Below are 25,382 nucleotides of genomic sequence, written 5' to 3' on the forward strand. Positions count from 1 at the left end.
CCCCACCCACCTCGTACCCCATCTGTACCTCCAGTTCCCCCCACCCACTCCTCGTACTCCTCTGTACCTCCAGTCCCCCCCCCCCAACTCCTCGTACCCCTCTGTACCTCCAGCTCCCCCCCCCCACCCACCTCGTACCCCCTCTGTACCTCCAGTTCCCCCCACCCACTCCTCGTACCCCCCCCCGTACCTCCAGCCCCCCCCCCCCCACCCACTCCCCGTACCCCTCTGTACCTCCAGTTCCCCCCCCCCCCACTCCTCGTACCCCTCTGTACCTCCAGTTCCCCCCCACCCACTCCCCGTACCCCTCTGTACCTCCAGTCCCCCCCACCCACTCCTCGTACCCCTCTGTACCTCCAGCTCCCCTACCCACCTCGTACCCCCTCTGTACCTCCAGTTCCCCCCCCCCCCCCACCCACTCCTCGTACCCCTCTGTACCTCCAGCTCCCCCACCCACCTCGTACCCCCTCTGTACCTCCAGTTCCCCCCCCCCCCACCCACTCCTCGTACCCCCCCGTACCTCCAGCCCCCACCCCCACCCACCTCGTACCCCCCTGTACCTCCAGTTCCCCCCCACCCACTCCTCTTACCCCCCTGTACCTCTAGTCCCCCCCCCACTCCCCGTACCCCTCTGTACCTCCAGTTCCCCCCCACCCACTACTCGTACCCCCTCTGTACCTCCAGTCCCCCCCCCCACTCCCCGTACCCCTCTGTACCTCCAGTTCCCCCCCCCCACCCACTCCCCGTACCCCTCTGTACCTCCAGTCCCCCCCACCCACTCCTCGTACCCCTCTGTACCTCCAGCTCCCCCACCCACCTCGTACCCCCTCTGTACCTCCAGTCCCCCCCCACCCACTCCCCGTACCCCCCCCCCCCGTACCTCCAGCATTCCCCCACCCACCTCGCACCCCTCTGTACCTCCAGCTCCCCCCCCCACCCACCTCGTACCCCCCCTGTACCTCCAGCCCCCCCACCCACTCCTCATAGCCCCTCCTCCAACCCCCCCCCCCTCCACCCACGTCCACTCGAATCTCCCGCCGCCTCGCGCGCGCTCCACGAGATCTCGCGATACCGAGGAATCTCGCGAGACTTGCAAAGCGCTCCGCGGGATTCTCGGTAGCGGCTGTCTATGCGCTTTCGTTCAAACATTTCTGGGCTTCGGGAGGAAAAAAACTAAAATAGAATTGTAAGTTCAATTATAATAATAATGTTAACATTTATGATTGTTATGCAACGATAAGCACGGTTCGCGAGCTTTATAAAGCGAGGCCTGCTGCTCGGGTGAGTTGTAGTAACAGTCCTCGTATCGGTGATTCACTTGGAGCAGATGCGTTTGTCTTTGCGTCACCGGGGAGACAAAGGCGGTCGGGCGTGGTGCTGGCCACTCACTCCTCGTGTGTCGTGCCGGCCTTCGTATGTGCTGCTGCTCTCTAATCAGCACTTGCCCCTGCGTTCTGTTTAAGTTATACTACGTCGTGGTGAGCGTGTGTGCACTTTGAGGAGCGGTGGCGCAGCGGTTAGCGCGTCGCGCAGCGACCCATGCCCGTGGCTTGGGTCGACTCGGCCTCAAATGGGGCACGTGATGCGGTGCGTCATACATCGTCATACGGGGAGACAAAGGCGGCCGGGCGTGGTTGCTGGCCACCCACAAACCCCCCCTCGTGTGCCGTGCCGGCCTTCTTTGTGTTGAGGGTGATCGGTTTGTGAATGTGGAGTTGTCCACCACTGAATTGTGGTGGACGTCGTGTTGTTGTTTGAGGGTTCGTGGTGGGGGGGTGGGGGGGCTGCTTGACCATACTTCGGTGCCGGTTGGTGATAGAGCGGCGCATTAAAGGGCCGTCCATAAATGACGTCACGCACCTAGTGGGGTTTGAAGATTTCGTGACTGCAAGGATCTATACTGTGTTTTTTTCGGTAAAGTCACGTAGGTGAAAAATTTGAAAAAAATAAAACAACTAAATTAAATAAGTGATTTAATTTAATTAAATCAGTGATTTAATTTAGTTGACTTTACCGAAAAAAAATAAAAGTATTTGTGACGATGTGACGAGGGGGGGGGGGGGTGAGAAATGTGACGTCACATCAAAATGCGCAACTTTAAATAAATATACACAACACCTATTTAATTAAATAGACGTTTTAATAAATGTTTTCTCCCACAATATCAGAGTGCATCATCACATTAAATACGCACTACAAATACGATAGTTTAAAGCGATTTGAAGCATGTTTTATTTTGGGGGGGGGGGCAGAGCTTTGTGACGTCATATTTGAGGGGGGGTCTGACTTTTTGTGACGCCGTGTCACGAGAGGGGGGTGGGGTAAAACATCGGCCAAAATCGCGTGACGTCATTTATGGACGGCCCCATAGACATAGAAGTACAGTACCGTATAACCATGGACATATCTGCACTACCATCACATATCTATCAACCCATACGGTGTACAGCCGTTTCAATACGGACAACAACAAAATCATATTTGTGTCTGTTTGTGTTTCTCCCTTGTGATGGGACTTTGTAGGATAAACGTTGAGATTTATAAAGGGCACGGGGTGACCAGTAAGGTGTGAATTTGTCAGTAATAAGGTGAGGCACTGATAAGGGGTTGACAGATGTGTAGTGGTGAGTGTAGTAGTTGTCAGTGTAGTGATGAGTGTACTAGTGGTGAGTGTAGTAGTGATGTGTAGTGGTGAGTGTACTAGTGGCTAGTGTAGTGGTGAGTGTAGTAGTTGTCAGTGTAGTGATGAGTGTACTAGTGGTGAGTGTAGTAGTGATGTGTAGTGGTGAGTGTACTAGTGGCTAGTGTAGTGGTGAGTGTAGTAGTTGTCAGTGTAGTGATGAGTGTACTAGTGGTGAGTGTAGTAGTGATGTGTAGTGGTGAGTGTACTAGTGGCTAGTGTAGTGGTGAGTATAGTAGTGGTGAGTGTAGTTAAGTGATGAGTGTAGTAGTGGTGAGTGTACTAGTGGCTAGTGTAGTGGTGAGTGTAGTAGTGGTGAGTGTAGTGAAGTGATGAGTGTACTAGTGGTGAGTGTAGTAGTGATGTGTAGTGGTGAGTGTACTAGTGGCTAGTGTAGTGGAGAGTGTAGTAGTTGTCAGTGTAGTGATGAGTGTAGTAGTTGTCAGTGTAGTGATGAGTGTAGTAGTGGTGAGTGTAGTAGTGATGTGTAGTGAGTGTACTAGTGGCTAGTGTAGTGGTGAGTGTAGTAGTTGTCAGTGTAGTGATGAGTGTAGTAGTGGTGAGTGTCTATTTGTGTTTCTGCCTTGTGATGGGACTTTGTAGGATAAACGTTGAGATTTATAAAGAGCACGGCGTGATCAATGTGAATTGGTCAGTAATAAGGTTAGGCACTGATAAGGGGTTGGCAGATATGCCATCATCTGCTGACACCGTAGGGGCCCTTTGCAGCCTATAGCACCTGTCACGCGTGATGGTCGCCCATCCGTGCAGTGACCAGGCTCGTGCCGGCTTGGCTTCCGATATCTACAGACGATATCGGGCGATTTGATCATCATCGGGCTCATTCATTTAGCTCCGACAATGTTAATTCGAACGGAATGGTCTGACCCTGCCATCGGAATATGGAATTCGTTTTCAGCAGCAATCGAGACGCTTAATTCACAAGTGGCTGTCCTATGGATGGTCTTGGCCCTGTCGTGAGAACGTCGAATTTCCACGGCTGGCTCGTTGCCGTCGACAAAGGCGGAACATCGCCCCGTTGCTTGTTGGAACGACTTTCTAAGTTTCAATCGTGATTATAACCGTGGGTGACCTAACCGGTAATTTCTATGTCTCGGTGGGCCACACATCTGTGCTTGGGACACTCCAAGAGTTTTTGGGAGGGTCAGATGTGGCCTGTGGGCCGCCAGTCACAAGAACGCCGTTCTACATTTTAATATCATTCAGCGTTGACAGCAGCATGGCCGTCCGCACCGGTGGGCCTATCCCGGCGGGCCCCATGGAGGCCACGGCCCCCGAGGCCTGCGAGCTGCTGTCACGCCGACTGCGCATCGCCGAGGAGGAGACGGAGGCCCTGGTCCGTGACCTGGATGCGCTGGGCCTGGGGCGGCACCCTAAGGGCCACACCGATGGGTACGTATGGCCGTGGTGGTGAGATGTTAAATCCCTCGCCTGGTGTGCAGTTGGTCGTGGGTTCGATCCCGACCATGACGCCTGCTGCTGTATATTTGGAGTTTGCGTGTCTCTCCCCTTTGTCGCGTTGATTTTTCTCCAGGTCCTCCAGTTTTTCCCAACACATTTACTATAAATATCACGCGTTTAGAGCATTTGGCTGCTATAAATTTGTGGCCAGGTCGCTGAAGAAATGCTCTATAGCTTAGTGGGCCTCACCTGGTTAAAAAAAATAGTTTAGTTTATAGTCTTGCCTTTGGTGGACTGTCGACCACGTCTTGGGAGATCACATTTGTAAATGATGAGTAAAAATCCCACAATAACAGAATAATAGTGAAGGCCGTTAAAAAACACATTAATTTAAACTAACACAACTGTGTAAAGAGCACACAGTCTCTGCGCTGATCTCATTGCCTTGGCCAAAAAAGCCTATCCATTCGTTTTTAAGTTTTGTGCAACCCTTAAATCAGTTTGGACGATTTTCTGCAGGGCAAGTCCCTAATAGCAACGCATCTTTACACCAAAATTTCGTGTCCATTGTATCACGTCGACGCCACTTTACAGACGGACAGAGCTAATTCATTAGCCCTTTCAACCTTTAATTGTAAACTGTCAATCGTACGTTTAACTGCATTGGTTTGAAATGATTGACAAGGAGCGCCGCCCTCCCCAGCTCGACGGCCGACAGCATCGCGCAACCGCCGACGCCGCTGCCTCCCTTGCGCGTGTCGCGAGCGCTTGCGCCAGGCGCGTCGGACATGCTGTGGCGCAACTACGAGGCGCTGGTGCAGCGCGTGTGCCGCGCCGAGAGCGCCCTGCACACGCTGAGGCTCACCGCGCTGCGCCTGCAGGCCGAGAGGGAGCTGGCGCCGCCGGACGCGGGTGGGTTGCCGGCTTGCGCCGTGGTGCTCTCTGAATTGTCAGGTGACCGTTTTGTGAACTGCTCCTGAGAGGGAGCGGTGGAGCGATAATTTGTGTATTCTCCTGGGTTTTTCCAGGAGAAGGCAAACGTGGCCGGGCATGGTGTTCTGTGCCGTGTTGGTCTTAAAGGTTTTTGCTAACACTTGCCCAAACGATCCTGGAAGGCTACGCAGGATGTTTTTGCATACGTGGATATGTGTGTAAGTGCCTGTGTGTGTGTGCGTGTGTTTGAGCGCCTGCATTTGTTTTCTATGTATGTGCGTGCATGTGTGACGTTTATTTTTGCGTGCGTGCAAACTTATACAAGTTCCTTTGAGTATGTAACTGTCCTTACATACGGTTAGTCGTGCTGGCCACCCACCCCCTCGTGTCCCGTGCCGGCCTTCACAGGTGCTCACTATCAGAAATTGCCCCAACAGTCTGATAAGGCTACGGGGGGGTATCTTTGTCATGCTCACGTGCTTGCGCAAACACCTGCACGTGTGCGTGCATGTCTGGCGGGCGTCACGCCAGACGACGAGGCGTCATCGCTGCGCGAGGAGGTGTCGGGCCTGCAGCATGAGGTGGCGCGTCTCAGGCATCGGCTGGCCGACGCCGTGCACCAGCTGGAGGCGTCCGTGGATGAGAAGGCCCGACTGTCCGCCGCCCTCGAGGTCGCCACAGCCACCAAGGTGTGATGGCGATCCTTCCCGGCTTCAGCGTAGGGATGGTGGAACCCATGGTCCTTGGGCTGGATGCGGCCCACTACTCCGTTTCGTAGGGTCCGTGGCCACATGAGGCCTGCCACTTCGAAACAGCCCGCAAACAAAATGTTTCCTTCACTGCGGGCATATTAGCTGTACTAATCGGGCACTAGAGGGGATCCCTCGGGTGGGGGACGGCAGGGGGGGGCACATTAACTCTCGTAAAGTTGTGTTTCTGTTAAGGACTTAAGCTATAGATAGCTGGCCAAATTAAACTAAACGTGGAAATTTATAGCAGACGAATACTCTTAAACGCATGTTTCAAGGGGTTTCTCATAACTTGGGAGACCAAACCCAGGACTGGGAGTGTAGACAACATGAGCGCGAGAAGGAAGCACACGCCCCCTCTCCCGATGACGTCAGGCTTTTGTGACATCATCTCACGACGTCACGCGCCGTGCAATGTCTCATCAGTGGCGTAGCTAGGTTATTTTGCGCCCGGGGACGAACTATAAAATTGGCGCCCCCCCCCCCCTCCCCCGTTTAACCACATACCAAAATGTAATTACATGACATGTAGGCTGTGTGTGGCGGGATATATAAACTTTTAGGTTGAGGTGTAGATTTGTGCAGTAGTTTCAGGCTGCCGCGCCCGCCGCAATAAGTTATAATGTAACGTTGTAAGCCTAATTTTGGCGCCCCTTTACCTTGGCGCCCGGGGACACATGTACCCTCCTGCCCCCCCCCCTAGCTACGCCCATGTGTCTCATTGTGTGGCTTGATCCGTAACTTTATCATGGGCAGTTTAAATACCTCCAAGGACCAAAGGGCGTGCTGGGAAGCATTCCAGAATGTACTCTCATGCTTGGTTTATCCTTAGCGTGTTCACATATTTGCGATGTTTGTTTTCAGAGTGACGTCGCGATCGCCGCCGAGGAGATGAAACACAAGACAACCCGCATGAACAATCGCGTGAACGAGGTGAGTCTGCGTCCGCACGGCAAATGAATTCACGTTGGCACTTATTCATCACTCGATTTAAAGTAACGCACGCATTCAATTAGTGTGTGCGTGTGTGCGATAATCCATTATGATCTATTATAATCGATTATTTACCATGAATGGAAAAACTTTTTCAAGTGATGCAACAGATTATCGATTCCGAGGAGGGCTGATTAACATATCTTGAGTAGAATCGCCATGCTGTACATCATATGAGTCATGTTTACCAATCGTCAGGCAAGCGCAGCAATATAATAACTGTGTTTGAGCAAAGAAGGTAAGGAAACGAGGATAGGCGCCCACTGACGGGTCGCGAGACCTGGAGTTGGGAAAACTTGACCTTCAAGACCATTCCTTATTAGTTCATAAGAAGTCTTTACGTGTCTCCTAGTGTGTATTTAATTCCTTTTGATTGTAATAATTGCCATACCTACTCTTTGTTTTTTTAGGTAAAGTCACGTAGGTAAAAAATAAAATAAAATAAATGAAAACAACTAAATTAAATCACGACGTTTCGGGCGCAACACAAGCGTCCGTCATCAGGTGGGAAAGCCATACACCCAACTTTGTGTTTAAGCTTGCTTCGTGTGCACGTTTGTATGTATGTGTTGAGTTTTGGTTAGCGTGCTTTGCTACGAACCCGGCGACCCAAGTTAAATTTCCGCTCACGGCCACCACCAGTGACAATTATCTGGACCCAGTCCAGGGCCTCCCCTAGGTCGACTCAGCCTCAAATCAGGACCTAGTGCGGTGTGGAAACATCGCCACTGAGGAGATGAACGTGGCCGGGTGTGGTGCTGGACACCCACCCCCTCGTGTGCCGTGCCGGCCTTCGTAGGTGCTCGCAAATAACACTTGCCCCAACAGTTCGTTTAAGCTGTACGGGGGATCTTTGTCGTTGTGTACACGTCCGAGTGCGTGTGTGTGTGCGTGCGTGTGTTGTGCCTGTGTCTGCGTGTCGCTGCCGGGTGGCGTAGCTGCGCGCGGAGCTGTCGCGCGAGGCGAGCCTGCGAGCGACGCTCGAGGAGTCGCACGCCGCGCTGCTGGATCGCGTGCGCGACGCCGAGCGCATCGTCGACGCCGAGAGGTCGGAGGTCAGTCGCGCCGCCACGCTTATCCTTGCGGGACTGTAGGTGCGCGTGTAATCCCGCGCGTATGGTATGTACGTACTTTGTATGCAAACAATGGCAAGAAGAAGAGGAAGAAGCCGGGCGAGGGAATTGCGGGGACGGGTCACGATCACGCTTACACATACGTATGTACATACGTAGGTACAAGCCGGTGCCAACCGTATGGACAGTTCTTTTTTACGTTGGCTCGCCTAAATCTTCGGCTCACCAAAACACACAGCACATCTAAATGAATAAGATCTATTTGTTGGCGTGGTTGCGTCGAATACCGAGTGAAATTATATACCGTTCATGCTATCGGTGTTCATCTCCCTGCCACCTCCGTTGGCCCGCGCAGGTTGCTCGGCTGCAGGGCGAGTGCTCGTGCGTGCGCCAGGAGGGCCTGGCGGCGGCTGAGCGCGCGCGGCGTGACAGAGAGAGGGCGAGCGAGCTGGAGGGGAGGGCAGCCGACCTCCACAGGCATGCAGGTCGGTCCCTCGACCCGTCACCGTGATTCCGTTGCCGGGCTTCTTCATCGTCTAACTCGGCGTTGTTTCCTCCCAATGTTTCTTCTCACACAATATGGAGATTCCCTTCGTTTTTCTGTTCGTTCGATGGTTTGTTTCTTCATTTCTCACAGAGGCAAAGGAGTCGATCATCACTCAGATGACGGCGGAGGGGAAGGTCAGTGCTCGTGTGCGCACGCGTCACATTTGAATCCCGTGTCGGTTCGGGTACCCACGCAATCCGCATTAACCTTGTGGAAAAGATATATGTGATAATAAATTCTAAGATTTAACATAATATTTTTTCCCGCAATTTACTGGTGACTCTCGCAACACCTCGATGAAGCACCTCACGTACCGCGAACGAACCCGGGTGCTTGCATTGCAGAGGCTGCAGTCAGAGCTGCACGAGGAGAAGAGGGAACGCGGGAAGCTGCAAGCAGAGAATTCCTCCATCGTGGCCTCTCTGAAGAAGATGCAGGTGAGGGGGTGCCTGCTTGGTATGCGCTGCGAACTGCGCAGGAGGTCATTAGGCCAGTTGTTGTGGAGCGTGCCCAGAATCCAGTATTTTTGTCCTCATCGTTGGTCGATTGCACAGAGGTCGTCTTATCATAGTAGAATTAATAGTCGTCATCATAATGATGATACCCAAGGGAGCCTCAATGAGTTCCAAGAATATTTGAGTCATTTTTAAAATCGGGAATGAATGGGTTTTAACTCACCCTGTCTTACGAGCGGTGCGTTAGTGCCCTTAATTGATCGCATGCTGTCGTTGGTAATTGTAGGTGCACCAATGGCTCTCTGGCTGTGTGTGACCCCATCCCTGCTGCGTCGTCGCTTGCAGGCCGAGAAGCAGGAGCTACAGAGAGAGAACACGGCGCTCGCGACGGCCGCACGGGACGTGGAGATCGCAGCCGATGAGGCGCGCGCCACTCACCAGAAGGACCTCCAGGTGAGCAGATCAGCGTCCCGCTTGCTATGCCGCTTACTTGGCGTTGGGCGGTTTTTTCCCCCCAATTTTGTTCCGTTGGTGCTATCGGCTTCGTGTCACGAGACGGAGAATCGGGATCACTGGCAGAGCAGTGCGAACCCCCGCCCCCCCCTCTCTGAGATCTCTTCAAGTCGCCTCTCGTGAGTCCGCACGTATGAGAGTACTGTTCACCGCAAACCGATATTTAAATTCTCAGAGCTGGAATGCAACCGAATTGAGTGAAGAACGAAATGCGACGGGGTGGGTTTTTTTTTGTGTAGTAATAACTGGTGACCGGCCTGAGACTATCGACTTGAGGACCCGGTTTAGAAATCATGGGTGGCTGCAACTGCAGATCCCAAGCCAGGATCTCTCAGCAGAGCGCCAGCTCAGCACTCCTGAGCCACCCTGACCACCATTTGCTGTCGTGCTTCTAGCACGTAGCAATCTCTGCACGCTCCGCCAATTCCGCGGCTCTAAGCTTCGCCATGATGACCTCAGGCTCGGGTCAAATCACGACTTTCATGACCTTCCCTGGTCCGACGTTCGCTGTTGAGAGTTTCCGAAGCGAGCCCCGCACCCCCGTGGGAGCGTTCGGTCAACGGATGTCGATTTGCGGGCTCGTGACGCTTTGTTGTTGCGCACGCAGGCGGAGAGGGCAGTTCTGACCGAGCGGATCCGGGAGCAGGACGGCGTGCTGGAGGCCGCGCGGGCGAGCGTGAAGGAGCCGCTCGTCGCCGCGCGCCGGGAGATTGCGCGACTCGACGCTCAGCTGTACGTGCATGCGCACATCCAACACGCTCACAATTGCCACGCACGTATGTGAGGGAATACGGAATTGTTCGCACAGTTCGATCCAATCCATTAGCCTGACTGGTTGTGCTGGTACCAGTTGTGCTGTACTTGTAGACAGCGAGATTTGGACCTTGCAGCTTCTGCGGTCAGCTGTCCATCATCCTGGAACTCACTGCCACTACGTGTTCGAGACTCTTCACAGACATTTAAATATCGATTTAAAGCTTTCGTGACTGCAGGGATTCTTGGTTCTTTCGGTAAAGTCACGTAGAAGGGAAGTAATAAAATAATAAAAATAAAACATAATTGTTTTATTATGTTGTATTTTTATTATTTTATTACTTCCCTTCTACGTGACTTTACCGAAAGAACCAAGAAGATAGACATTTAAATAGTTGGAAACTGTTCAATAGAGCTCACTATGTATGAACATTGCGTGCTTGGGATAACGTAGGTTTTAAGAGTTGCGTGTTTATAAATGTACTTAATAACTCCTGGCCACCTTGCATACCATAGAAGAACATTGAGAAGACAATAAACCACCTCCACGCCCCCACCCCACCCCCCATGCTGTAGTGCGAAGAGTTGAGGCTTACCTGTGTGTCACCAAACGACCCCCCCGCACACCATCATCCCCCTCTATCCCTCCCCGCACAGCACAAGCCTGCAGCACGAACGAGTGGAGCTGGTGCGAGAGCGCGACCTCGCTATCGAGGGCGCCACGTCCCAGAAGGACGCACTGGAGGAGGCGGCCGTCCGGCTGCGTCGAGAGCTCGACTCGGCCAATCAGGAGCTGCAGCAGGCGCGGCGCGAGAAGGGGGGCATGCTGCGAGAGGTCGGAGGGCAAGGGTCCGGGAAGCTGAGATGTGATGGCATTTAGCTGAGATGGAGTTTTGCTGAGTTGTGGTGGCATTGAGCTGAGATGAGATGTGGTGGCATTTAGCTGAGATGGAATTTTGCTGAGATGTGGTGGCATTGAGCTGAGATGAGATGTGGCATATACCTGAGATGTGGCATTTAGCTGAGATGAAATGTGGTGGCATTTAGCTGACGTGCTCGCATTGAGCTGATATGTGGTGGAATTTATCTGAGACGTGGTGGCATTTAGCTGAGATGTGGTGGCATTGAGCTGAGATGAGATGTGGTGGCATTTAGCTGAGATGCGGTGGCATTTAGCTGAGATGGAATTTTGCTGAGATGTGGTGGCATTGAGCTGAGATGAGATGTGGTGGCATTTAGCTGAGATGTGGTGGCATTTAGCTGAGATGTGGTGGCATTGAGCTGAGATGAGATGTGGTGGCATTTAGCTGAGATGTGGTGGCATTTTGCTGAGATGGAATTTTGCTGAGATGTGGTGGCATTGAGCTGAGATGAGATGTGGTGGAATTTAGCTGAGATGTGGTGGCATTTAGCTGAGATGTGGTGGCATTTAGCTGAGATGTGGCATTTAGCTGATAGGTGGTGACATTTAGCTGACATGCTGGCATTTATCTGAGATGTGGTGGCATTTAGCAGAGATGACATTTAGCTGAGATGTGGTGGCATTTAGCTGACATGTGGTGCAATTTATCTAAGACGTGGTGGCATTTAGCTGAGAAGTGGTGGCATTTAGCTGAGATGTTATTTGATGCGCCGGATTGTGTAAACGTGTTTTTTTTTTCAATAAAAATCGCAAACAGCCGTGTGTTTAATAATTCGGAGACGAACATGTGATAACTTTCGATATTTTTAATTGAATGTTTTCTCTCCTGTTTCAGATGGAAACAATGAAGAAGCAGCACTCGGAAGAGAGAGAAAAACTTGAAGCAGAGAACGCAAAGAACAAGGTATTTTATGTTTCAAAGTCTGCCTCTCTTTGCTTTTCAACGCGTTACTCTACACCTTCATGCGTGACCAAATGAGTCAGCTTAAGTGTTTTGGGCTTTACGGTGTGAAAACGACGACCAGAGTTAAATTCCCTGCCACGGCTAACACCTGCCTGCACTAGTTAACACATACAGGCCGTTGCAGTGCAATAAGTTTGACAAACAGCATGGGAAGGTCTTCATCCAGCAGTGGATTGACAAAGGGTTGTGATTTGTTATTGAGTTTCCAAGCGATCCTATTTAACGTCCTGTTGACATTTCTAGAGTTTCCAGCTGGCTTGTAGAGATTCATCTCCTATCCACTGTGATTTTATCTGTTCATTCTCAGTTCCATTCGGCAAATCTATTCAAGAATCAATTATGCGCTTGTCTTATTTGAATTGTGTCCCACACATATGTTCTGTCTTGTTGCGCCTTGTCCGTGTCATTAGCCTGAAGGTAATATTTACATGCAATGTGCATATAATTAGTAAAAATCACATCCTAAAAAAAAAAATCACATCCATTATTATAAACGTGAATTTTAATTGTGTACGCCGAGAGTAATAACACTGGTCAACAAAAAAAAACATTTTTTTCTGGCCTGGACTTTTGCAGCTGTTTTAGACTAATTTCAGGGTGCTGATTCCAAATCTGATCTCAGATTTGCTCTTTAACATCATTTTTATGCTATCGGCATACCCCATTTTCATTGATTTTACCCGAAATTAACTCTGTCACTTATGATTGCAAGTTGTTGCGAGTCAGTGACTGCTTTAGTGATAAAATATGGTGGTGTATTTTTCATGATAGTGTGTTTATAATATAATTAAATGTAGATATCCACATTTATTTAATATTTTTCTTCTGCAGTTTTTATTGAAAATGCAATATTTTGATATCTCAAAAACCTGATGTGATAGACAAAAACTAATGCCAAATTTGGAATCAGCACCCCAAAATTACATTAAAACCGTTGGAATACCTTATGCCAGAAAAAATGTGTTGACCAGTGTAATCTAAATTTCGATTTAAAGCTTTCGTGACTGCAGGGATTCATCTTCTTGGTTCTTTCGGTAAAGTCACGTAGAAGGGAAGTAATACAATAATAACAATAAAACATAATAAAACAATTGTTTTATTTTGTTGTTTTATTTAATTGGTTTATTATGTTTTATTTTTATTATTTTATTACTTCCCTTCTACGTGACTTTACCGAAAGAACCAAGAAGACAGTGTAATCTATTTTAAATGGTTAGGTGGTGCCCGTGGTACCAAGAGGATCCGTCGACATTGCTTGGGTTTCCACATGACCGACTCTCTGTTTCTTGGCTTTCCCCAGCTGGAGGCCCACTCCCTGGGCGGCGTCCTCCGTGCCGTCGAAGAGGAGGCCGGACGGCTCGCGGGGAAGCTCGCCGCCTCCGAGCAGCGGCAGGTGAGACTCCGAGTGGTGCGGGGACGCGGGTGTTGACATCCGGTCGGTCAGGGATTGTTCTTCTTGCTTGTTTGACCTTTTCACTGCGGTGTCGATCCCGACCCCGAACGCCTGCTGTGTATGTGGAGTTTGCGTATCTCTCTCGCCGTGGTCTCGTCGTAACACGCGTTTAGAGCATTTGGCTACGATTAATTTCCATGCGACAAGCCACTTTGTTGAGCTATCATTTGTGGTCAATTTGCTTGTGAAAAAGAGCTATATGGCTAAGTGGGTCATGCCTGGTTAAATAAAAATAGTTTATCACTTAGTTTATACAATGCACATACTCTTGCGTGTGGCTTTGCCAGTGGATGCATGCCTTTGCGTGTATTTGTGTATTCCCACATGCGCTGAAACGACAGGATTTTGTACGGGGAGGATGTGGAGCTTATTTGGACTTGTCGATGACTGATACCAGTCGTGTCAAGTTCGGCCTCTGTGGAGGAGGCTCATGAAGGACGCATCTGGGCACTTGGGAGGCAGTCGCCCTCCAATAAGAACAATGGAGGGTGGAAAGAGCGGTACTCACAGCAACGTGCAGAGCGTCGGGCGGCTGAAATGCAGCAATTCGGCACAGTGGGGAGCATAGCTGGTGCATCTGCCAGTAGTCTCAGTCAGCCCATAACACCTGTATCTGTCCCGTGACCTGTCAGAGAGCCTTTGTCACTTCAAGTACATCTAGCCTGGCACATGCACCGTCGTGGCGAGTGGCAGTTGTTGCCGTGTGTGCGGTTGTTACGGTTGTTAGTCTGTGGCTGTGTGAGCGTGTGCCTGTGCATGTCGGTGCCTGTGTGTATGCATGTGCGTGCCTACGTGTGCACAGCATACTATCTTTTGCCTTTGTTTTGCCCGATTGTGAGCAGAGTGCCGAGCGGCAGGTGGAGCAGCTGCTCGGCAAAATGACCGAGAGCAAGAATCGACTGGCGTACGAGAAGGGCCAGCTGCAGGTGACCACACGGCCACATTCGCACAAACCGCACAGTGGATCGCCGCTCCAACACGCGATCCGCCAACCCCATTCCTCCGACGCCGGGCATGGAACGATTCGCACCCCTCGATTGGACTCAATAAAAACATTTTTTGGACGTGTGTTTGAACTTCTTTCGCACCGTATGTAGCCAACCCTGCTAATCGGAGGTGCGGGGGAAGGACAACAAGCTAAACTAAAGAAATTAGTTTTAAATCTAGCGACTTCTCGCGGTTGCAGATGTCACGTGAACCAATTACATATGTCATACGCACAAATTTGAAAGAATTGCCAGCTAAGGTTGAAAGCATTTATTGCGTTAGCGCTGTCCGTTTCTAATTGGGGTGGAGGGCCATGGTAACTGTCATAAGAGATGAAGTTGTTGTTAATCGGGACTTATCCCGTTGAAAACTGGACAGTTTGATTAACGGTTTGCTGAAAACTCAGGAGCCACTGCTACTCCCGTCCCTGCTCGCCGCTGCGCACCCTACCAGACCAAGCCGCCATTTGTCCCCCGGGCTCTCAACACGGCCTGCGGTTTATTGGGTTGACGGGGGGGCCACCGCGAACGATGACTTTGATGACGACGATGATGTTGATGAGGTGGTGAATTAAACGCTTCCGAGGACAGACGCCTGTTGTGGGGGGAAAGCCGTCCGTAACCCGCGTGCATGCGTGATCCTCCTTGCTCTGATCCCGTTGCTTCCGCTACGACCTCCGCCAGACGCGTGTGGAACAGCTGGAGGCGGAGTTGCTCCGTCTGTCGGCCGAGCGGGCGGATAGCGGCCGCTTGTCGCGACTCAACACCGCTCTGCAGGCCAGGCACGCCGAGGTGAGGCCTCTGTCACCGTGGCGAGATGTTAACTCCATCGCCGGGTATACAGGAGGTCGTGGGTTCGATCCCGACCCTGACGCCTGTATATTTTGAGTTTGCGTGTCTCTCTCTCTCCCCGTGGTCGCGTGGATTTTTCTCCAATATCACGCGTTTAGAGTATTTGGCTGCTTTAAATTTCCACGTGATCAGCCACTTCGTTGGGCTATCATTTGTGGCCAGGTCGCTTCTGAAAAAGAGCTATACAGCTCAGTGGGCCTTACCTGGTAAAATAACAAAATTGTACTGTTCACTTCTCGCGACAGTGGGGTGGGTTGACCCCTACTTCACACGGTATTTGAATCGAGCACCCTAACCCACAGCTCTCTAAACACGGGCACGAATAGACGCTCGCCAACCCCTACTTGCGCCCGCCAGTCGGCGCGAAGTGGGGGGGGGATCCTCGTCTCTGTGTGCGCACGCGCGTCTCGATGAAAGTGGCCATTGCAGTTCCCGTTTTTTTTGTCTCTGCGCAGGCGACCTCTGAGTTGAGCTCCTGCAAGGTGACCATTTCACGGCTGGAAGCGAAGCTCGCCCAGGTGATGCGCTTCGTCGCCGGCATTGCTCCGGGTGATTTGTTCGTGAGGCCAGAACAAACCGATAAGACGCTACTTATCTACGCTGGCAGATTGGACTTTTTGCCTGTGGCCAAATCACTCGTCGTACGTCGGTACGCCAGGCAGGCTCCGTGCTGCAGCTTTACTCACGTTTCACTGGCTGCCGCCCCCCCCCATCCCCCCCTCCCGTCTCCATGCCTCGCCACAGCTCGAGTCGTCGCTGGAGACCAAGGAGGAGGAGTTTGCCCTGGCGGTCCGTTCCCGTGACGACGCCCTGCAGGAGAAGCAGAGGATCATGGGCCTATCCGAGGGGGCGCAGGAGCGGGAGAGGCAGAAGGTCGATCCGCCTCGATTAATCGCGCACAGCGGTCATCCTCGCACAACCAAGCGATTAACTCCCCACGGCGGCTGACCGTTTGAGACAAGCTCGGGCACTACGCTTCAGTATCTCACTTGGCTCAAGGGTCACATTGGTTTTGACGACACACACCGATTTAGATTTGAATGGGCCCCGATGTTCCGGAGTGCATGTGCAGGCCGTGTTTGTCAATCCACACTTCGTGGGCCCCCGAAGGATATTTTGAACATTTTTCACCACGCTGGTCGGCGCGGGTTGAAGGTGGTGGTGGGGGGGGGGAGTACAGAACAGCAATGGATTGCTTTCCACTGCCCTCTTCTGCCCACAATGTTTATAGCTCAGTGTGTCTGTTGCACATGTTAGTGACCCATTCAAACACTCGCCAAGCTCAAACCGGCTCAGCTTATAATACTTGACAAGATTGGGCACATTGCTTTGGATGTGGGCATAGGCTGTGTGGATTAAAGGGCCACTTTGAGGCCTTGTCTTCTCTATGGGATGAGATGGGGACAAGAGGATGTTTGGTGGCTCGAGGGTTCAGCTTTGAACGGACCAAATGAGATGGCTATGTGCAGACTCGAGCAAACTAAAGACTCTTCGAGTTCTTCACTTCATGAGACAATCATTTTGTTTTGCACGCTCCAATTTAGGCAAGTTGTAGGTATGTACGTTGAACTTCTTTCGCGCCGTACGTAGCCAAACGCGCTAATCGGAGGTGCAAGTTAATGCAACAACGAGGAGTAGTGGAGCGGTCGTCAGCGCACTGAGCTACGGACCTGCCCAATTAAGTTTGATTCTCGCCACGGCTAACATCGGTGGCGAGTGAGTGTTATCCGAACTGGTCCTGAGACTCGACGAGGCTTCCCTGTGTAAACAAGTGTAGTATTGTATTTTATTTTTTCTCTGGAGACCGGGAGATGTTTCGGTCGCCACGTTGGTGGCATTCGTCGTGATTTCTCACTTAACAGAGTGGGCCGCGTGAAGGCCGCCATCTTGCACTCCAGCAATAGTAATCGCGAACAGGGTTCGCTGCCGGATACGTGGACCACGGCAACTCAATGAGACCGAGCTTTCTACGGTCGTGCCGCCCACCCGCCCCGCCGTCGCCAGGTCACCCAGCTGTCGCGGCAGCTGGAGGAGTCGCGGGCGGAGCGCGAGCGGCTGGCGACGGCGCTCCAGGGCGTGACGGCCGCTCACGGCGAGCTGCAGGCCGCGCTGCAGGAGGCGCAGACGCAGCTGGGGCGGCGCGACGGCCACGTCGCCGGCCTCCTGCAGCACAGGTGCGGCGGGTGGCGGCGTAGGGGAGGCACGGCGGAACATTCGCGTTCTAACGCCGCGGAGTCTGCATGCTGGCAAAGCCCGTCCCTTTGAGCGAGACCACATGTTTGTCAGGGCAAGGCTGGGGATTCTTTTCCTTACTCACTAAGGGGTGATGATTCGGTTCTTGCCGATGTCTTTTGGCGAGCCGCATCTAAACATGCAACAATAAACTGCGTGTAAAGAGGCCCCCTGCAGTGACAGAAGTGATTGAGCGTGCTAACATTACAAAAGAGTGTTGTTGCGAGGTCGAAAAATATTTCCCTCCAGTAGCCAATTGGTGATGCTAAAATGCTGGCAGTGTCGTATTGTATAATTTTCAGGCCGTTTCAAAGCGGCCGGGCCTCATGTTGCCAAGGGCCATCTGAAATGAAGTCGCGTGCCATAGCTTCCCCACACTCCATTCGGAGATTCTAATGTGCACGGAGACGCGCAAGCGCACGCAGGGAACAGTGCTGGGCGCGCGAGCTTGCACCCTGCTGCCCAGCGCATGGCTCCGCAGCCTGACGACAACTGATTTGTGCGTGGCATTGGCCCATCCAAGCATTAATCCACACCAAACCCTACTGAGATTTACGCCATCTATCGACACCAGTGATTTGGTAATGAGCCATCCCAAATATTTAATTGGAAAATCGTGTCCTATGCACTTTGTCCACGGACGCTGAGTACTTAGTGTGTTCCCATTTGTATTGCGCGTTGGTGCCGCTTGCAGGACGCAATCCCAGCATGCTTTGCAGCAGCTGACGACGGAACTGGAGACACTGCAGTCCAAGCTGAACACCGTGGAGACTCAGAACGCCAGCCAGGTAACCAGACTCGAGTACTCGGCTGCCTGTGATGCCTGGGCATGGTGGTGGAGCTATGGAGTGTGCAGGTGTGGCCTAAGCCGAACGCGAACACGCGGTGCTGTTTGTGCTTGCGTCTCACTCGTGTCCCTCGCTGTGTCTGCTGTGTATCTTGCCATCTGTCTCTCCGTGATGATCGCCGTTTGCATATTTTGTTCGGTTTGCATTTCTCTTTAACTGTGCGCGATATCGCCGCACGCACGCACACGCGCGCACTTCGCAGATGGATCCGGCGAGGAAGGCGCTGGAGTTGTCGCGCGCCGACAACACGAGGCTGGCGCGAGCGCTGGAGCGGGCGTTGGCGGAGGAGGCGGAGTTGCGCGAGCGCCTGGCGCGCGCCACCGCCGCCGCCGACGCCGCCGACGCCGCCAACGGTCGGGCGGAGCAACTCGCGGCAACGAGGTGCGGGCACCGGTACTCCGGCAGCCCGAGGCGCTGCCGCGTCGTCGTTGCCCGTCGTTGCGCCGTTGTGAACGGTCAAAGTTGGACGCAGCGCGTAAATACCATGGACCTCTGCGAAAAAGAGCGTCATAGCTCATCGGATTCCTCCAGTCGACATAAAGATTCTGATTGTGATATAACTGACTTTGCAAGCTGAAACTGGGCTAAATCCTGGGGAAGCCCACCCCTTGAATGAGCTCGGTATTTCGAGGACACACTGTGGCAATAGTGTGCCTCAACCCGGCTGGAGCTTTTTCCCCTCTGTTGACTCGACCATAAACACCTCTCATAAGCAGATTTGAGCCTGGGTAGTGCCTGAATGGGCGGCCACCGTGCACAGAGGTTGTCCTGGCCGGCAGAGCGGCAAATTCCGTTGATGCACTGTGCTCATATGCTTCCACATATATGCATGACCCCTGCACGAAACGAAACTATAAACTCTTTTTGTTTAACCAGGAAAGGCCCACTGAGCTTTGTGGCTCTTTTTCAGAAGTGACCTGGCCACAAATGATAGCTCAACGAAGTGGCTTATCACGTTGACATGTATAGTAGCCAAATACTCTTAGACGCATGTATATATGGCAGCTGTCTCGCCTACTTCAGCATTTTGTCTTGCTGTGGTTGTTCCACCTGATGAAGATTGCTTGTGTTGCGATCGAAACGTCGTGATTTGTTTTATTTCTACCTACGTGACTTTACCGAAAGAACCAAAGAGTATATTTCGAAATGTGGAGGGAAAAGCCGGAGGACCTGGAGAAAAATCCACTCGACCACAGGGAGAGAGAGACATGCAAACTCCAAATATACAGGCGTCAGGGTCAGGATCCAACCCTTATCCTCCTGCATATCAGGCGTGGCAGTTAACATCTCTAAACGTCCGGGCAGCGCTGAATTGTTTACAGGGGTGCGTCAAGCGTCGCCTCTGACCTGCGTGGAAGAGACCACGTTGACCCCCGTGTGGGCTGCCCGTGGCAGGGAGCGGGAGGCGGAGGAGGCGCGCGCGGAGGCCGAGGCGCAGGCGGGGCGGCTGACGACGCTGAGGGCTCAGTTCCAGAGCGAGAGGGACGCGGCGAAGGTCGCGGAGCACAGGGAGACGAACCAGGTGGCGGGACCTCACCGTAGCATCTAAATTTCACCCACCCATGTGCCTACCCGCTCACCTACCTACATACCCAGCCACCCACTCATATACCTAATTACATAAACACTTGCCTACGTACTCACCCACTCACCTACCCACGTACTCACCCACTCACCTACCCACGTACTCATCCACCTATCTATTCACCCACATACTTATCCACCAAATTACCTGCCAGCCCCCACCTAAGTATCATCCATTTCTTTACCCTATGAGTTGCCTACTCACTCACCCACTCTGGTACCTAACTATCTACCCACTTAATAACCTCATCAATATACTTACCTGCCCACCTAAATTCTCATCCACCAATCTACTCGCCCACGTACGCAAGCTCCCACGCACACCCACTCGCCCATCTGCTCACTCGCCCACCCACTGGGAGCATTCCCATGACCGCGAGTCTCTACTCCGTGTATTCCGCCTCTCCCCCACCCCCCACTGCGCGCCCCGCAGCTGCGGCGAGCGCGCGACTCCTCCGCTGTGCGTTGCTCGGAGCTGTCGCGAGCGAACCGGGAGCTGCGCGAGCGCGCGGCGGCGCTGGAGGAGACGCTGGCGACGCAGGCCGCCTCGCTCAAGAAGCTGCGCGCGGAAGGGCGCAGGCAGCGCGACGTCGCCAGGTCCAACGGCGCCAGCCTCAAGGTCACCACGGGAACCAGACGTGCGCGAACCGCATGGACGCGCGTTTCAGTGTGCGTGCGGTCACGTGTCCCGCGCGCGTTCGCCGCTCTTTGTAGAGGTTCGTGGTTCTGGCGCGGCGGTCGCCCTGGTTAATGTTGCGGGCGCGCCGGCTGTTTTACAGTGGCCAATTAAGGTCCCGCTGACGATATTGTAAACGGGTGGGCCATTGTGTGCCGGTGTTGTGGTCTAAATTTGCCACGACTAACAAACAAGCGTCCCGTGCTTTCGGTGATGTCGTTAATTCACGAGAGCCTCCGTCGATTCGGCCAGGAAGCGGAGGGGGAGCTTGCCGCCATGCAGCGGCTTCGCGACGAGTACCTGAAGAAGAGTGAGGAGCAGGTGATCGTCGCCACACTCACCTCGTCGCATCCCCACACGCGGCTCTCAAAGCCCCGCATCGCCTTGTACCACGTCGCGAATTCTCACAACCCCCTTGATCGCACACATCTCCCCCAGTGTAGCCTTAACAGACTGTTGGGGAAAGTGCTGTTAGCGAGTCTTGCTACACACACAAGCACGCACACTCTGCTGTACACGTACTCACTTTTTTTTTTGTCAATCCATTGCTAGGGTGAGGGCCTCCCCCCATCGTTCTGGCCATCTGATTGCAGATTATTATTTGACCATACCCCACCGTGCTCATCAATGCGAGTTTATCGGTGAAGGTTAGGACCCTTAGATGCAGGAGCACAGAAGTACAATACAATGGCTTTTGCTGCACCGCACCTCCCCAAGATACTATCGACACTTCATTACATCGCATGTGGCATCTGGTCTTACGGCTCGGAAGGTAACGGCTCTTAACGCCAATTAAACACCTCCGAGGACAAACGCACGCTGCAAAGCGTCACAAGACCCACGGGTGCGCCGTGATTTTTTCTCCCTAACCCCGGTTCGTCTGTTCTCTTCAACGCCCGCCACGCTCCAGGCCGGTTGCCTGTCGCGGTTTGCCGACGAGGTGAAGGCGCTGCAGGAGGAGCAGCGGGCGCTGGCGCTGGCACAGGCGGCCTCCGAGCAGCTGTGCGGCAGACAGGAGGGAGAGCTCGCTCGCCAGAAGCAGCGGGCGCAGGTCCGTGAGTGGGCGAGGCCGTGACGGCCGTCGGCAGCACGGTGCGACGCATTGCCCGTTAAATTTCGATTTAAAGCTTTCGTGACTGCAGGGATTCATCTTCTTGGTTCTTTCGGTAAAGTCGCGTAGAAGGGAAATAATAAAAATAAAACATAATAAAATAATTCTCACGACGTTTCGGCCACAACACAAGCAGCCGTCAGGTGAAAAACAGGTGTGTCATTCAGACACTGTCTTTCCGACAGACCTGTTCTTTACCTGAGGACGGCTGCTTGCGTTGTGGCCGAAACGTCGTGAGAATTATTTTATTATGTTTTATTTTTAGTATTTTATTATTTCCCTTCTACGTGACTTTACCGAAAGAACCAAGAAGATGCATTGCCCGTTTTTATTGACCGGTCGGCAGGTTCGCGGCGGCGAAACGGCGAAACGGCGGGGGTTCTACCGCGTGGGGGTTTTCGCGGCCGTGCTGCGTGACTCTCTAATTAAGTGGCGGTGCACAAGGAGTGGCCTGCCATTGAACAGGGATTTTTTTGACCACTGGTTTCTACAACGGAGAGCACAAGCAGGAGAGTACGTTGAGCCAGCTGGGAGTGAGTGAGGTGGACAGGTCGCTCAGGGCGGTTGAAGCACCCCGGGCCGACACTGCCGAGTTGATGCTGGGTTTGAATCTGGGGGTTCAGACGCTTTGTGGTCAGACCGATTTCTCAAGTGTAGCGAGCAGATGGTCTCCGTCAGAGGTCGCAAACGGGTTTTGATTCCTTACCCGTACCCGGCCGCACCAGGGTCGCAAACGGGTATCCGTACCCGGCCGTACCCTACCCATACCCGGCCGGGTACGGGTAGGGTACAGGTATCGGGTACCTGATTGCGACCTCTGGGATGAAGCCATGTTGCAGGCACGGGTGGGTTGATTCTAGGAACTTGAATTGTGAGAAGAGACAAGACGTTGGGAAATGAGTGACAAACAGTTACTCACCAGTGACTCACGGTCTACCCGTACCCGGCCGCACCAGGGTCGCAAACGGGTACCCATACCCGGCCGGGTATCGGGTAGGGTACGGGTATCGGGTAGGGTACGGGTATCGGGTACCCGGTTGTGACCTCTGGTCTCCGCCTGGTTGCCGGTGACTCGGTTCGTCACTTCTCTCACTCTCTCCGACCCCAGGAGCTGGAGGCAGAGGTGGCGCGCCTGCGGACGTGCAAGGAGGAGATGGAGCGCCGACTGCAGGAGGCGAGCGACGAGTCGCAGCAAGTGAGGCCGTCGTTAACGAGGCAAATCGGATGGATAGCAACGATAGATGACCGCATGTGCGGCAGTGTTAACACGGAAAGCATAGAAGTATGATACATTAAGCCCCAGTATCGAGCAGGACGGCACCAATACGGCAGCCTCAAGGGCCCGGGACCCCTCTTCAATGAGTGGGGGTAGCCAGAACCAACAAGTCCCAGTGGTGCATTGGGATCTACGGATAAAATGCGCCATGCAAATGTGAATTATTATTATTAATAACAAGGAGTTGCAGCACAGTTCCAGGGTCAGATGGGGCCTGTGATAGAGACGGGAGGCGAGAACACGGAGGGGAGAGGTCAGGCAAGGGTCAGGAGACATCGTTTGGAGGTAAAGCCAAGAGATGCGGGCGGGGGGGGGGGGGAAACGGGGTGGAGAGAAATATTTAAAAAATGTGACACATGGAAAGTCAGGGAGACGAGGAAATATGGTGTCCCTCCGTCCACCTGTACAAGGACACTTGACGTGTCCTCGCAGCTGCCCTGTGTACCCCCTGTCGCGATGGTCACTCAGATCTCTTCGAACCTGGAGGAGGCCCACCGCTGGTTTCGTGATAAATTCGACTCCCTGCAAACAGAGCTGCACGTCGCCAAGCGGCGAGACGGTCCCGCACGCTCCACCACGGTGAGCCACACCACTGCAGCCACACCGTGCCTCAACCCACACTCCTCAGAGCCGCACTTGATCCCACCACACCTCACCGTGCCCCATCACTGAAAACGAATTTCTTTAGCACTGATTTTTGCCTTCAGTTTGTCGTCCTTCCCCCGCACCTACGATTAGCACGGCTGGCTACGTACGGTGCAAAAGAAGTTCAACATACGTAGTGTCCACCACACCACGGCCCCACCAGGCCCACAGCATAGTTCACCACACTCCAGACCGCTACGTCACACAGCCCTCCACCATTGTTATTTGTTCCGTCTGTTTTCTATCGTGTTGTTTTACTCCATGAACCCGCATGTGACGCGTGCATATCATTTGCATTTAACTTGTTTTTTTTAAATCAGATGTTCACTCGCCCCAGTCTGATGCACGCATCTCGAGCATAATAACCGTTGAATAGACGCATCGTGCAGCAGCAACAACAACAAAACGTTCCGCGCGAGTATCGCCAAACGTGGCTGGTGCGGGGATCAGGATAACGCGTGCGAGGCGGCTGCCGCACACACACGTCACGCCCCCACGCACTCCCCTGTGCACGCGAGCTCTGGCAAGATTTCACTTGACCAAGAGGGTTCAGGACCGTTATCCGACTTCTCACACTGGTGTCACGCCACCGTCCATTTCGTGGGGTTAGTCCGACACTTAATGTTGAACGTGGTCGGACGGGGGCGGCGTTTGCTCACAATGCAATGAAATCTCGCAGAATTTGGCGCCCGACGCTGGGCCAGATGCTGCGAGATCGTGCGTGCAGGGGTCGACGAGGAAACCCCGGGACGGACGAGGAGGCGAGGACGCCAGGCTGCAGCCGCTGGTCGGCCGCTGCCGGGCGAAGCAGGAGCTGCGTCTGATGGCTCGCAACCGACAGGAGCCCTCCACCACCAACACCGTAACCATTCCCCAACCGTCTGCCAGTGGGCAGGAATGAGACGTCCATTATGCTATGGCCGATCCCAATCCACCTCGATATATGCAGTAAATGAATTTTATCCGTGGCAATGCTTTAATGTTGCTGCTCTGAAGGATTTCGTTAAGTGTGTTTATCAGCCGGTATTATTCTACTCAGCGGAGACTCATCCATCCACTCTAAGGGGTCTGATAATTGAACGAGATTAGCGTTTTTGTACAATCTCTTTTGGGATAATTTTGCATGATGTGTGTACGTGCAGTCCCTTAAAACAATCGACTGGTGGATGAGGGGCTCCCCACACTGCAGATCACGTGGTTGGAGGTAGAGAAAGTACAATGCTTTGGATTTTCCTGCACGACGTGAGAATTGTATTTTATTGTGTTTTATTATTTCCCTTCTACGTGACTTTACTGAAAGAACCAAGAAGAGGGATGGAGATTACCACCGCTTGTGGGAGAATAACACGAAAATAGGAGTCTAACTCGAAGTTTCAGACAGGGCCTCATAAGAGTTTCCAGTCTCCCATGGCCTTTGCAAAGCCGTGAGAGTTGAACTGCACATGTTGTCGCTTTCAATTACAGTATATTGGTTTGTGAAGTGGAATGTCGGTTGAGCTGACAGACTGGGTGGACCATGAACCAGATTTATTTATTCACTAGAGGCCACATTTAACTCAAACGGCATTTATATTTATTAGCAATACAATAACAGTTGGTTGAGATTGTATTAATTTATTGCTTAGGCAGGAAGGAGATGCTACAGACAAAATATTGTACTTTTCTAAATGTTAATTACTGCATTTTGCACTCTGTAAAGTGTAATGCTAATGTAC

The 25,382-nt window shown here is 52.7% G+C and overlaps 1 protein-coding gene across 1 annotated transcript; it reads left to right on the plus strand.

Annotated features, from left to right (window-relative positions):
- The first annotated feature begins 1,111 nt into the window (after positions 1–1,111).
- Positions 1,112–25,351, plus strand: CCDC150 (coiled-coil domain containing 150). The gene is made up of 28 exons (XM_061566073.1): positions 1,112–1,281; positions 3,908–4,093; positions 4,806–5,014; positions 5,567–5,724; positions 6,649–6,717; positions 7,716–7,832; positions 8,206–8,335; positions 8,488–8,531; positions 8,742–8,834; positions 9,198–9,305; positions 9,973–10,097; positions 10,776–10,953; positions 11,876–11,944; positions 13,305–13,397; positions 14,300–14,383; positions 15,128–15,235; positions 15,751–15,813; positions 16,040–16,168; positions 17,300–17,469; positions 18,222–18,315; positions 18,578–18,756; positions 19,771–19,897; positions 20,393–20,578; positions 20,888–20,956; positions 21,546–21,686; positions 22,855–22,941; positions 23,491–23,601; positions 24,347–25,351. Exons 2-28 carry the CDS (start codon positions 3,921–3,923, stop codon positions 24,566–24,568), a joined length of 3,336 nt encoding a protein of 1,111 aa, XP_061422057.1. The 5' UTR covers positions 1,112–1,281; positions 3,908–3,920; the 3' UTR covers positions 24,569–25,351.
- Positions 25,352–25,382: the final 31 nt, after the last annotated feature.

The sequence above is a fragment of the Lethenteron reissneri genome, chromosome 36 (assembly GCF_015708825.2).
Source record: "Lethenteron reissneri isolate LAM-NWPU_2019-01 chromosome 36, ASM1570882v1, whole genome shotgun sequence".
In the NCBI taxonomy this organism is placed as follows: Eukaryota; Metazoa; Chordata; class Hyperoartia; order Petromyzontiformes; family Petromyzontidae; genus Lethenteron; species Lethenteron reissneri.

Coding starts and splice junctions, on each gene's coding strand:
- CCDC150 (XM_061566073.1), top strand. CDS start 3,921: ATGGCCGTCCGCACCGGTGGGCCTATCCCGGCGGGCCCCATGGAGGCC. Junction 15,814..16,039: donor TGGAAGCGAAGCTCGCCCAG/GTGATGCGCTTC, acceptor GCCTCGCCACAG/CTCGAGTCGTCGCTGGAGAC. Junction 18,757..19,770: donor GAGCAACTCGCGGCAACGAG/GTGCGGGCACCG, acceptor TGCCCGTGGCAG/GGAGCGGGAGGCGGAGGAGG.